The sequence below is a fragment of the Nelumbo lutea genome, chromosome 4, assembly GCF_056320005.1.
Source record: "Nelumbo lutea isolate HS-2025 chromosome 4, American lotus-T2T, whole genome shotgun sequence".
Lineage (NCBI taxonomy): Eukaryota > Viridiplantae > Streptophyta > Magnoliopsida > Proteales > Nelumbonaceae > Nelumbo > Nelumbo lutea.
The window spans coordinates 37,234,744-37,248,737 of record NC_142687.1 but is presented as its reverse complement, the minus strand read 5'-3'; the positions used below and the strand labels follow the sequence as shown (position 1 = coordinate 37,248,737).

Genomic DNA, 13,994 nt, shown 5'->3' with positions numbered 1-13,994 from the left:
ATCGGTTTTGTTTTAATATAGTTGGTTGAACTTCTCTGTGATTTGAAGGGGACTGGTGTGGTTGTTGGCCTTTGGATAGGCCAAGGGGGTTGTCTGAGTTGAGCAAATATTGTTCTAATTTAGGAGGGAGATGTAGAAAAAAAATTAGCTAGAAACAAGGAAAGACTAGGTTTTTTTTTTTGCTTCAAGAGTTAATACTTTAATGGCATTCAAAGTGGAAGCCATGGCTTGTCCTCTGCAGATAGCTATCTTTCTCATGTTTGACGAAGATGGGATATTATCATTACAAATTATTATTCAAATATAATGCTGAGGAAGACTTAAAAGAATTAGAAGATTAATCTTCAACTGCAGCATCGTTTTTATGGGCATGAGGGATTTCACCATTGCGGAAGTGATAAATGATGGCGGAAAGTAGGGGTGAGTATTATTTGGTTAAAGCTAAATTATTGAATCAAAAATTTCGGTTTCAGTTTCGGTTTTCAGATTTAGAAATTCAATTAACTGAAAAATCGAATTAACTAAAATTTATTATATAATATATAATATGGTATATATTTATATATTAATATATTACATATAATGTATTATAATGAAATCAAATTTCATAATATATATTATAGGTTATAATATAATATTATATATATTAATTAAATTCAGTTTTTAACCTAAATAACCAAAAACCGAACAAAAATTTTGGTTGGATTATTTTGATTTTATTGTAATTCGGTTTATTTGGCTCAATTTTTAACCGAATAAACCAAATGCTCACCCCTAGGCAAAAGAGCCATTGTCATATAAGAATAATTTAGATTTATGGTCATTCAATAGTTTAAAATTATAAAAATGCCCTTACCACCATTACAGTATTACATATAATTTAAAATTGCAGCATCCATATAAGTGAGTATTAGGTTTATGGTCATTCAATAGTTTATAAGAGGAAAATAATTTAGTTAATTCGATCTATGAAAAAAAATCAAACAAATTCGTTAGGAAAAGAAATGAAAAACATAACAAACTTGGGATGTTTGATTTAGAATAATAAGAAAAATGGCTTGATATATCCAAGAAACTAAGAACTTGATTAGTCCTTTTTGCATTGAACTAAGAGAAACTAAAATACCTTGATTTCACCATTGATTTTTCATTTTTACTCTTTTTATTTATTTGGCTCGTAATAATTGAAATGATTCTTTTATATATTATGCCTCACGTCTTGAGGGTTGAGGGGCCTCATTATGACAAAGGCTTAAATCTCACATCAAAATCTTTGTGACTTGCTTTAAGTCATAAGCCTCACGCCTCAAGGCTTAAGTCTTTTAAAACAATGAGGCCAAAAACTTGATTCATCGCCAAATTACTTCTAAATTGTATCATCACCAAGTCTATTAATTCTCCCAATTTATTTATTGAAGACTCTAATCCATGTCTTTATTCAGTTTCCAAAAAAAAAATCATACATTTATTAGTATATTAGTTTCTCGGATATTCTTACTGACACAAAAATGGTTGCCGAGACACATTTAGCATGGTTGGTCGGGATTTCGGGTTAGCATGTAAGCATGTAAACGCAAGCTTCAGAATTGAATCCAGTTGGTCTGAAACCTGCTGAGTTGTAGGGGTAGAGAGTCGGGGATCCAATATGTCCTGTGGCAGTATAATTTGATCAGTAGTTGATGACAACATGGTGGCAATCTCAATTGGATGCCTACCCATAATCACTTCTAGCGCCAAAATGCCAAAGCTATAAACATCACATTTCTCGGTCACAATTATTGTGTAAGCGAGCTCTGCATTCAAAATATAGATGTATAAATAATGATTCAGAATGAGATCGGAGTTTGGGTTTCTGATCTGTTAATGATTTTGCATATAAAACCCCAAATGAACAGAGATGGTTTAATCAGTTACCTGGAGCCATATATCCACAAGTTCCAACAAGCATTGTCCAATTAGATGAATCAGTGGGTTTCAAAAATCTTGCAGTGCCAAAATCAGCGACGTGAGCCTCAAGTTCTGAATCCAACAAAACGTTTTTGCTTGATATATCTCGATGAATTATGGGTGGAACACAATCGTGATGAAGGTAAGCCAAAGCTTTGGCTACACCTTCAATGACGTTAATCCTCTTGACCCAATCTAACTCCCTTGCACCCTCTCTGCTGCTTAACATATTTTGCAAGCTCCCCCTTTCCATATATTCGTACACCAGAAATTTGTGCAGTCGATGAGAGCAGAAACCATGGAATCTCACAATGTTTCGGTGTTGTATTTCTGTCAACACTTGTATCTCATTCCTGAAACATTTCATGTCCTCTAATCCTTCCTCCTCACGGGGATAAAATTTCTTTATTGCCAATACATGACCAGTTGGTAGCTCTGCCTTGTAAACACATTCAGTTCCTCCTACCCCAATGAAGTAGCCGCAGTGGAAGCCATTTGTGGCATCAATGATTTCTTCATAGGCAACCTTCCCGTCAAAATTCAGCAATGAAAATATGTCTTCCTTGTTTGAATCGCTTTCTTCTTTCTCTGGTCTCCTCCATCTTTTCCTATTGTATAGGAACAAGATAGCAGCAAATACAAACACAAGGAACAGTGTTTCCATGAAAGAAACAACAATAATCGGGACAAGTAGTTTTTTGTCTTCTTTCTTATGGGGGGAATGATTGCAGTCACCGAACGAAAAGCTCAAACGACGACATAGCCCTGTGTTGTTGATGAATGCCATCTCTGGTACCACACGAAAGATACCACATTGAGGAATAGGGCCATCCAAATTATTGTACGAAAAATCAATACTGAACAAAGCTTCCGTATCACAGAGTGAAGACGGAATGGACCCTCTGAACATATTGTGAGATAGGTTTAGGTCTTCTAACTTAGCCAGATTTCCCAGCAGTCTTGTTATCTCCCCTGTGAGTGAGTTTTTACTAAGATCTAGTGACTGAAGGGACACCAGATTTCCAATCTGATCTGGAATAGTCTCGTTCAAATAATTGTTGCTCAAACTCAAATAACCTAGGTTTCTGCAATCCCCTAGTTGCTCTGGGATCTGCCCAATCAACTTGTTTGCTGAGAGGTCTAGGGATCTCAGGTTAGATAGCCCTCCGATTTCAAGCGGTATTTGGCCTGAAAGTTGGTTATCACTTAAGCTCAGAAAGAATAAAGCAGGGAGTCTTCCGAGTTGCTTCGGTATCTCTCCAACAAGTTGGTTTGAAGAGAGATCAAGCTTTCCTAGTTGAGTTATCCGGCCAAGCTCAGGTGGTATTCTCCCACTGATCATATTTCTAGAGAAGTTTAGCAGCATTAGATTTTTGAAACTTCCTCAGTTGGGTGGGATTGCTCCATGCAACCTGTTTTGGCTGAGGTCAAAATACTGGAGGTTTGGATATACTCCAAGATCTTGGTCTATATTTCCAATAAGCTGGTTCTGAGCAAGTTGTAAACGGATTAAGCGTGTGCAGTTTTTGAGGCATATTGGGATGGGACCAGTGAAGTGGTTTCTAGATGCAGTGAATGTTTTCAAAAATCCATGTTGACAAACTTGTTGCGGTTAGTCACCAGAAAGGTTGTTATCGTCAAGATGGAGATGAACCAAAGATGAGAAGTTTCCTATTCCTTGAGGTGCTGATCCAGATAGTTGGTTTTGAACTAGGTGTAGTTCAACTAAGTTTCTCCATGTATCAACGTTGGTAGGGATTGGTCCAGAGAGTTGATTGACATCCAGGTATAAAGATCTTAAATTGCTTAAATTGCCCAAAGATGGGGGTATATGACCAATAAGATGGTTACTTCTTAAACGCAACGCAACCAAATTCTTCAAGTTTCCAATTTCAGACGGTATAAAACCGCTAAGTTGGTTCTCAAAGAGGCCTAGCTCTTGGAGACTCGAAAGGCTACCGATCTGGGGAGGGATTCTTCCCGTAAGATCATTCGTCCGAAGCTCAAGGAAAGTCAGCTTTGTCCAGTTTGTGAACAATCTTGGGTCTAGTTCACCAGATAACAGGTTGTAAGGGATGTAGAGCCAATAAATCATGGTGAGATTGGCCAAGGAAAGAGGTAGAGCACCAGAAAGATGATTCCAAGCAAGATCAAGGTGGGTGAGCTTCGAGAGTGTGCCAATTTGGTCTGGGATGGTGCCGTGGAGATCGTTATAACTAAGATCAAGACGAACAAGGTTGGGTAGCAAAGAGAAATCAAAGTTGGTGATCGTACCACTTAAATTCGCATTTGTCAGGTTTAGCTGGGTTACGCTCCCGGCGGCATTGCAAGTTATTCCGAACCAGTCGCATGGGCTTGAATCGGCGGTGGTGTTGGGATGGGGGGCAGTCATATTCCACGTCCCGAGTGAATCTTGACTTCGGAGACTGGTTTTCCATTGAAGGAGAGCCTGACTTTCTGAGTACTGTATTCCAGCTTCGGATTTCCAAACAACCAAAAGAGCCCAAACAATGGAGACAACCAGGGAAAAGTATTTTTGTGATGAGGTCATGGCTAGGTTTTGGCTTTGTTTTCGGTAACGGGGTTGTGCATCGTGTTTATAGTTATTTCGCCCCTAATGCCCATATAACCTATTACCTAGATTTTTTTTAATCACTTTCATTTCCATGGTCCATGTTCCAACGTTGTCTTTGACAAATTAGGTTCAATAGGGTCAATTGGCTAACCTTCCTGGATGCATCGTTCTTGATTTCTTCACCCAGAAAGGTTAATTCAAAGGTCGATCATAACCAACTGCCTCGATGTTTCTAACCATTTTCATTTCTAATTTTCAACGTTGTTAACAAATCAAATCAATTAGGTTCTTCAGTCGGGTCAATTGATTGATATGGTTGGGAACACCGTAGTTCAACCGGGTCCTCTCGAAACTAATTAGGTTCAATTGTTCAATCAGGTCAATTGATTGACATGGCCGGCAACGCTGCCATTCTGAGCAAGGAGCATGGCGATAGAAACTTTCTATTTGCGAAATAAAACTAGTAAAGAATAAGTAGAAATTTGTAAGGTGGGATAGGATATGCCATAATTTTCTTCAAGAAAATCTATTGTACATGAAATGCATGGTACCAAAAGACCTTTGACCAAATAAAATACTTCCATGAAATTTGATTTATACCACCTGATTGATTGCATTGTTCATCTCTTTTATGATATCAATTGATTGCTGTGAGTTTTTCTAATCCAATTTTCTCCTTGGGCTTGGGTTTTGATGTAATATGGGCCAGTCACTCGTGCTCAGGTACGAGAAAATGTAATATAGCATAAGCACAAACCATAGAGCCATTGTGATATTGGATTATAATTCCTACCACTGACACTGAGTGAGAAGCGTATATAGCTCCATCAAAGTTAATTTTGACAAGACTCACTGGGGGCTTAATCCACTTACAATCATGACCATGGAGTGAGAATATAAGTTCCCATAAAAGTCTGAATCTGTACATCCGTAGTACAGTAAATACCCAAGGAGCGAGCTTTAAGGGCAAAACTTCATCTCTCCACAAATCCTCCTCCAGCTGAATTGCATTACATAATATATAGAAACACATAAGGATATACATCCAATTCCCTAATTAGCAGGATTTAAGTGCGAGAATAGTATAAATGTTAGCACAATAAAATTATAAGTTTTAAATTTCATTTGTAATAATTATTAATTAATATTAATTTATCAATAATTATCACTAAAAATATTAAATTCAATTTAGTTATATTTCAAAAATCAATAAAAATTCCAACTAATTATAATTTATGATTAAAAGTTATAATTTAATAATAAAAATAAATTCCATATAAAGCGGATTATTATTTTTAGAAAATTAAGAATAATTAATTATATTTTGTAGTTATAATAAAAAAGTTAACTTAAACATTAAATATTTTAAATTTTAAATGAAATTCCATTAAAAAATGGTATTTATGATTTTAAATACTTTTGAAAACTTAAAAATTAAAATAATCAATATTATTATGAGTTAATAAAATATATTTATTAAAATAAAGTAGAATTATTATATGAAATTAAATTACTAGGAATAATTTGATATAATCCCGATTAATTCGAAATCTTTTTAAATTCCATTCAAAATATTAAAATTAAGAAAAATTAATCATTAACTATATAATCTTTTAAATACTATTTGATTTTTAATTAAATCTCATATTAACTATTAAATTTTGTTATAAATAAAAATTATAACTTAAAATCCATTCATGCACCATTTAAAATGTTTTGAATGAAAATATACAATTAATTTAAATTAATAATTTTTTATTAATTATAAAAGTAATTTGTTTAATTTAAATTTCATTTATTATTTTTTATGAGAATGTCATAGGCCCCCTCAGGCTTGGATGAAAAAAGCGAGTTCGATTTGAGCAGCCTGGACAGATCATTTTAAGTATCCCTAAACATGGTTTTTAAAACCGACTCAGTGACCGAACTTGTCACGGGTCTGGTTACCGGTTTGAATGGTCTCACCATTCTGACAAAAAAATAAAAAAAAAATTTTGAAAAATGGTCAAAACTGTTTGAACGATTAACCAGCTCGTTCAGCGGTTGGCTGATAAAAATCAACGGTTTTGGGGAAAAAAGCGAATTTGGGAAAAAACAGAATGACCGGTTCCTGGGTTTTCTGGTCCGACCATCCGGTCCGGTCCGGTTCGGTTTTGAAAACCATGTCCCTAAACATATCCAGTACACTTACGGCAATCAACTTCAGTTTGTGGGGTAAAGACTTTTTTTTGGTAGTAAAGACCATTGAATTGTATAATCGCCAAGTCCATTAATTTTCCAATTTTTTTTTTTTTTAATGGAGACCGTAAGAAACACTTCAATGAGACCTTTTTTTATTGAGAATGGCAAAGCTGATCCCATTTCATGACAACATATCAGTGGACTTAAATGGAAAGCATAAATATAGTACGAAAATATACCTATAAAATCCTAATCATAAACCATTGGCTTTCCATTTTCCAAAAACAAAACATATCTTTATTAGTTTATTACTAACTACATCCTTGAATATCATGGACGGAAACATGGTTCCTGAGACATATTCAGCATGGTTGGTCTGGATTGCGGATTAGCATGTAAGCATGCAAATGCTAGCTTCACAATCGAATCCAATTGGTCTGAAACCTGCTGAGTTGTGGGAGTAGAGAGCCGTGGATCTAATATGTGCTTTGGCAATATAGTTTGATCAGCAGTTGATGACAACAAGGTGGAGATAATCTCCACTGGATGTCTGCCCATTATCACTTCTAGTGCCAATACGCCAAAGCTATAAACATCACTTTTCTCGGTCACAATCATGGTGTAAGCGAGTTCTGCATTCAAAACACAGAAACAAATTAATAATGATTCAGAATGAGATTGAAGTTTCGGTTTCTAATTAATCTATTAATGATAGATTTTGAGTATCAAATCCCAAATGAATAGAGATAGTTTAGTTACCTGGAGCCATATATCCATAAGTTCCAGCAAGCATCGTCAAGTTAGATGAATCAGTGGGCTTTAAAAATCTAGCAGTGCCAAAATCAGCGACGTGAGCCTCAAGTTCTGAATCCAGTAAAATGTTTTTACTTGATATATCTCGATGGATTATGGGCGGAATGCAATCATGGTGCAGGTAAGCCATAGCATGGGCTACACCTTTAATCACATTAATCCTCTTCACCCAGTCTAACTCCCTTGCTCCTTCTTCACTGCTCAACATATTTGCCAAGCTCCCCCTTTCCATATATTTATACACCAGAAATTTGTGCTGTTGGTGAGAGCAGAAACCATGAAATCTCACGATGTTTCGGTGTCGAATTTCTGTTAACACTTGTATCTCATTCCTGAAACATTTCAACCTCTCTACTTCTTCTTCTTCATGGGGACAAAGCTTCTTTATTGCTAATACGTGACCAGTTGCTAGCTCTGCTTTGTAAACACATCCAGTTGCTCCTACCCCGATACAGTAGCTGCTGTTGAAATCTTCTGTGGCGTCAATGATGTCTCCATAGACAATCTTCCCATCAAAATTCAGTAATGAAAAAATATCTTCCCTGTTTGAAGCGCTTTCGCCTTTTTCTTGTCCCCTCCTATTGCATAGGAAGAAGATAGCAACAGGTATAAACACAAGTAGCAGTGCTGCCAAGAGAGAAACAACAATAACCAAAACAAATTTCTTGTCTTCTTTCTTATGACGAGGAGATGGATTGCACAGAGGTAAAAATTTTACTTCACCACATAAGCCTTTGTTGTTGATGAATGCCGCCTCTGATGCCCGTTGAAAGACATCACTATCAGGAATAGGACCTTCCAAATTATTGTACGAAAAATCAATACTGGACAAAGAAATCATATTACGGAGTGACGACGGAATGGAACCTCTGAGCTCATTGTGGGACAGGTTTAATTTTTCTAACACAACTAGCTTTCCCAACTGTGTTGGTATCTCTTCGGTGAGTGAGTTTTTACTAATATCCAGTGACTGAAGAAACACCAGATTTCCAATCTGATATGGAATAGTCCCGTTCAAATAATTGTTGCTCAAGCGCAAATACTCTAGTTTGCTGCAATCCTCTAGTAGCTCTGGGATCTGCCCAACCAACTTGTAAGTACTTCAGGTAAGATAGTTCTCCAATTGCAAGCGGTATTTGGCCTGCAAGTTGGTTGTCTCTTAAGCTCAGAAAGAATAAAGCAGGAAGTCTTCCGAGTTGCTTTGGTATCTCTCCAACAAGTTGGTTTGAAGAGAGATCAAATTCCCTTAGTTGAGCTAACTGGCCAAGCTCAGGTGGTATTCTCCCACTGATCATATTTCTAGAGAGGTTTAGCAGCATTAGATTTTGGAAACCCCCCCCAGTTGGGTGGGATTTCTCCTTGTAATTTGTTGTCGCTAAGATCAAAATGAGTGAGGTTTGGGTATACTCCAACGTGTTCGTCTATATTTCCTATAAGCTTGTTCTGTTCAAGTCGTAGACGGATTAAGCCTGTGCAGTTTCTCAGGCTTATTGGGATGGGACCAGTGAAGTGGTTTTTAGATGCAGTGAACGTTTGTAGAAGTCCACGTTGACAAACTTGTTGCGGTAAGCGACCAGAAAGATTGTTGTCCCTAAGGTGGAGATGAACCAAAGATGAGAGGTTTCCTATTCCTTGAGGTACTGATCCAGACAGATGGTTTTGAAGTAGGAGTAATCCAACTAATTTTCTCCATGTACCAATGTTGGTAGGAATTGTTCCAGAGAGTTGATTACTATCGAGGTATAAAGATCTTAAATTGCTCAAATTACCCAAAGATGGAGGTATATGACCAATAAGATAGTTGCTGCTTAAAGCCAATCCAACCAAATTCTTTAGGTTTCCAATTTCAGACGGTATAAAACCGACAAATTGGTTCTCAAGGAGGGCTAGCTCTTCGAGATTCGAAAGGAGTCCGATCTGGGGTGGGATTCTTCCCGTAAGATTATTGCTTTGAAGCCCAAGGTTAATTAGTTTTGTCCAATTTGTGAACAATCTTGGGTCTAATTCACCAGATATCAGATTGTAAGGGATGTAGAGCAAATTAATCATGGTGAGATTAGCCAAGGAAAGAGGAAGAACACCAGAAAGATAATTCGAAGAGAGATCAAGGTGGGTGAGCTTCGTAAGTGTGCCAATTTGGTTGGGGATGAGTCCATCGAGATCATTATTACTAAGATCGAGATGAACAAGATTGGGTAGCAAAGAGAAATCAAAGTTGTTGAGAGTACCGCTTATATTCGCACTGGTCAGGCTTAGCTGGATTACGCTCCCGGCCGCATTACACGTTATTCCAAGCCAGTTGCATGGGCTTGAATCGGTACTTGTGTTGGGATTTTTCGTCATAGTCCACGTCCCCAGTGTATCTCGACTTCGGAGACTGGCTTTCCATCGAACAAGAGCCTGACTTTCTGACCATGTTCCTGCTTCTGATATCGAAACAACTAAGAGAACCCAGACAGCCGATACAATCAGGAAAGAGTAGTGTTGTTCTAATATGGGTATGGTCATGGCTGCTAATCAAGAAATAAGATTTTTTATTTTTTGTATTTGAGTTTTGTTTGATAATTGAGGTGAATAGAACGTGCGGTTGGGACTTGGGATGGGATGTGTGCTAACATGCAGAAAGAAGAAAAGGACTGTATGTATGAGGGTGAAAATTTGGCAAATTAATTAAATAGCTAGGTAGACTGATAGAAAATAGAAAGGTTGGAAGCGTATGGAGTGAAAAAGCTGAAGGTTCAAGACGATATTGGGAAATAGGCACTTTGATTAACTCTGATCGGCCATGCTCTCTCGCCTATTTCTAGTAGAGCCACTTCACTATTTTGAGTTTCTTGTTTTTCTTCCAGGTTTACTTTTGAGATGAAGTCCATAACCAATTGCCTCAAAGCTTGTAACCACATTTTCATTTCTAAGTTCCAACGTCATTGACATATTAATTAGGTTCAGTCGGGTCAACTGCGTGTTGACTTGGCTATATGTACCAGATCAATTACACCGCGTGGGTTCCGGTGTTGAACTGAGAATAGGACCAACGAAGTAATAATTAGGAAGGTGACATAGGCGAACAACTTCGTCTGAGCTACTATACTTGAGCCTCGCCTGTCCTCTCTCTGCCACTCTTTTGCTAATTTTACGTCGGAGTCTCCGCACTGGGATAACATCCGAGGTTTCTGACGTACTTCTTCCTCCAAAAGTCGAACTTATAGGCCCTCATTTCCATCAGCCCTTGAACAAATCAATAAGCCCTCGACTAATATATGTGAATTTATATTATTGCTCTTTATCCATTTTAGGCAGCAATAATTGCCGTCATCTCTGGAAATGACTGGTAAGATTTCGAACACTTCAACTTAAGTACTAAGCTTTCAACATAATGGCTTATGCTAGTCACCATGGACTAGTTGAAGATGGTACTCGATTGGCTCAACAACATTACACAATGACCGGACGAAGTGGGGTGCTTGACAGGAGGCCACCCATAGGGTAGCCGCCTCGCTGGGAACCTAGGGCGTCTCAGCGAACACTCTTCCCAAGCTTCGTTGGTTCAATGCCCAGTCGAACCCAACAGGGTCGATTCCTCAGGGTCCAACAACAGCCAACTTGCTAGTTAGTCGTCGAAGACCTCTAGCCTCCCCAGCCGATAGGGAGGAGATCTAACACGACTGACACTACCAAATGGAAAGCCCCCAAGACGAAGGCGGGCACTCTGGCGACTACCAAGTGCTAGAAGGAATCAAGACGCACCCACATCAAAGTACTTGGGGAATAGGGCCGACCCGTTTCACGTTTGAGAGGACTAGGATGAGGCCCAGGCCCCCATCGACCTAAAGATCGTTGACCTTCAAGCACAAATTAGCACCACACAAGATGAACTTCGGCAGGTCAAGGAGAGCCGAGGTGAGAGTTCCGTAAGCCAAAACCCTTCGTCCAATAAAATGGATGCTTTTACCGACGCCATCACCTTGAAACCCCTCACACCCAACTTCAAAACCCCCACACTGGATATGTATGACGCAACCACTAATCCAGATGACCACCTAGAAAGCTTTCGAGCGCTTATGCTCCTCTATGGATACTCTAACACTTTGACGTACCGAACTTTCCAAGAAACCTTCAAGGGGGTAGCCTACCGATGGTTCTCTGAGATCCCACCCTGCTCCATTAGCTCGTGGGAGCAGTTTGCCAGTCTTTTCCTCTCCCACTTCATCAGCAATTGGCGATGCCAGAAGAGCGTCATCTCACTCATGTCCGTGCGACAGAGGTGTGGCGAGAGCCTGTGGTCCTACATCGACTACTTCAAGAAAGAAGAGCTTGAGGTCTGAGACCTCGATCCCATGGTCTCCATGCACACAACCATCAACGGCCTATTGGTTGGGCCCCTTAAGTGTTCTGTTGCCAAGACACCACCCAAAACCAAGGCAGAATTTTTGAAGAAGGCCTAGAAGTACATCGTCGCCGACGAGTACCATGAAGGCGAGGCCAACCATAACCGTGGGGACTCAGGAAAGAAGAGAAATAATGGAGACGACCGCAACAACAACAACAAAAACAACAATAAAGATGGCAACAAGAAGCCGTCGGCCCTCACCTACAACAAGTATACGCCACTCAACTCCATCCGAATGAAAATACTCATACAAGTAGGAAAGAAGGAATATGAAGTGGCCATAGAAGATGAAGAGGAACCCCAAGAGGTGCAATCCTAAGAAATACTACAAGTACCACCGTGAAACCAACCATGACACCAAAGATTGCTACATATTAAAGAATGAGATCGAGTTCCTCATGCGCCACAGCCACTCCTCCTTACAGCAGCAGCAACACAATCTATCTAGTGTCATTGACGTCATAGGGGGCATGGCCTCGGGTGGAGCCTTGGCCTCAACCCATAAGGCCTATGCTAGGTAGCTCACCATCCAGGGGTCAGCTTCCAAAAAGCCGAAGAAAGAAGAAGTCATCTCCTTTTCGGGCAATGACCTGAAGGGGGTCTCAGTACCCCATGATGACGCATTGGTGGTGATGATGACCATCACCAACTTCATGGCAAAGAGGACCCTCATCAACATCGGATCATTGGTAGACATCCTCTTCCATGATACTTTCGAGAAAATGAAGTTGTTCGCAGATCGCCTACAAACGACCGACGTGCCACTCATTGGCTTCTTTGTAACGTCATCAAACCAGAGGGAAGAATCACCATACCAATCACGGTAGGAACGGAGCCTCGGAAGGTGATGAGGATGACTGAGCTCCTAGTCGTGAAGATTGACTTTCCCTACAACACCATCATCGGCTGACCAACTTTTTACGCACTTAAGACAGCCATCTCCTCTTACCACCTCACCGTCAAATTCCCCACCGAGCACGGCGTCGGAGTCATTCGTAGGGATCAACAAACAGCCCGACAATAATATGTGGCGACACTAAAGGGCAACAACAAGGAAGCTTTATCATTGGAGGGGCTCGTCCTCAATGATGAGCCAGTGAGTTGAGGTCAACCAACCGAGGACCTCATCTTGGTTCCCATGGATGAGGACAAGCCCAAGAAGACAGTGCGCGTAAGGTCCAACCTTCCTCTTGACACCCTTTCCGAATTGGTAAGTTTCCTCAAAACTAATGCTGACGTCTTTTCTTGGTCTGTTGTTGATATGCTCGAAATTGAATATTTGGTCATTACTCATAGGCTGAGCGTGGATCCAAGTTGTAGGCTAGTTCGGAAAAAGAAGAACAACTTTGCACCAGAATGTTGGAAATCCATTAGAGAAGAAATTGACAAGCTACTTGACGCCAACTTCATTCGAGAGGTATATTACCCTAACTGGTTGTCCAATGTGGACATGGTAAAGAAAGTTAATGGAAAATAGCAAATATGCATTGACTTCACAGATCTCGACACGAGCCTGCCCCAAGGACAACCATCCTTTTTCGAGGATCGACCACCTCGTCGACACCACTACAGGGTATGAGCTACTAAGCTTCATGGGTGCCTTCTTTGAATACAACCAAATCAAGATGCATGTCGAGGATGAGGAGAAGACCTCATTCATTATAGAAAATGGCTCCTACTGCTATAAGGTCATGCCCTTCGGCCTCAAGAATGCTAGAGCTACCTACCAATGGCTTGTAAACAAGGTTTTCAAGCACTAGATAGGGAGAAATGTTGAAGCTTACATACATGACATGGTTGTGAAGAGCCTAAAGGCTGACCAACACACCTCGGACCAAGCTGAGACCTTCGCCACTCTGTGGAAATACAACATGAAGCTCAATCCTAGCAAGTATGCCTTCGATGTCACCTCAGGCAATTTCTAGGATTCTTCATCATGTAGCGGGGTATTGAGGTCAATCAAAAGAAGATTCGGGCTATCCTTGACATGGCACCACCTCGGTCAATCAAAGAAACTCAGATACTTACCGGCTAAGTGGCTGCCCTCAACTATTTCATGATAAAGTCGGCCGACATGTACCTACCTCT

At 39.6% G+C, this 13,994-nt stretch overlaps 2 protein-coding genes across 3 annotated transcripts; both read right to left on the bottom strand.

Moving 5' to 3' along the window:
* Positions 1-1,392: 1,392 nt before the first annotated feature.
* On the bottom strand, positions 1,393-4,613 carry LOC148855244 (MDIS1-interacting receptor like kinase 2-like). Of its 2 annotated transcripts, XM_088982993.1 has the most exons (3): positions 4,222-4,527; positions 1,915-2,736; positions 1,393-1,793 (listed from the first exon to the last, which is right to left on the bottom strand). In XM_088982993.1, exons 1-3 carry the CDS (start codon positions 4,496-4,498, stop codon positions 1,495-1,497), a joined length of 1,398 nt encoding a protein of 465 aa, XP_088839119.1. In that variant the 5' UTR covers positions 4,499-4,527; the 3' UTR covers positions 1,393-1,494. The 2 variants fall into 2 exon arrangements, with proteins under 2 accessions (XP_088839119.1, XP_088839118.1); XM_088982992.1 differs by having other exon boundaries at positions 1,915-4,613.
* A 2,271-nt stretch (positions 4,614-6,884) lies between these two features.
* On the bottom strand, positions 6,885-10,173 carry LOC148855243 (uncharacterized). Its single transcript, XM_088984890.1, has 3 exons — positions 8,831-10,173; positions 7,463-8,606; positions 6,885-7,335 (listed from the first exon to the last, which is right to left on the bottom strand). Exons 1-3 carry the CDS (start codon positions 10,022-10,024, stop codon positions 7,034-7,036), a joined length of 2,640 nt encoding a protein of 879 aa, XP_088841016.1. The 5' UTR covers positions 10,025-10,173; the 3' UTR covers positions 6,885-7,033.
* Between the last annotated feature and the right edge of the window lie 3,821 nt (positions 10,174-13,994).

Bases quoted from the DNA above. Each gene is read 5' to 3' on its own strand.
- LOC148855244 (XM_088982992.1), bottom strand. From the start codon at position 3,313: ATGCTGCTAAACTTCTCTAGAAATATGATCAGTGGGAGAATACCACCT. The intron at 1,794-1,914 runs GTAACTGATTAA...TTTTGAATGCAG, and splicing joins TTGTGGATATATGGCTCCAG to AGCTCGCTTACACAATAATT.
- LOC148855243 (XM_088984890.1), bottom strand. From the start codon at position 10,024: ATGACCATACCCATATTAGAACAACACTACTCTTTCCTGATTGTATCG. The intron at 8,607-8,830 runs GCTAAACCTCTC...AGTACTTACAAG, and splicing joins GGTTTCCAAAATCTAATGCT to TTGGTTGGGCAGATCCCAGA. The intron at 7,336-7,462 runs GTAACTAAACTA...TTTTGAATGCAG, and splicing joins TTATGGATATATGGCTCCAG to AACTCGCTTACACCATGATT.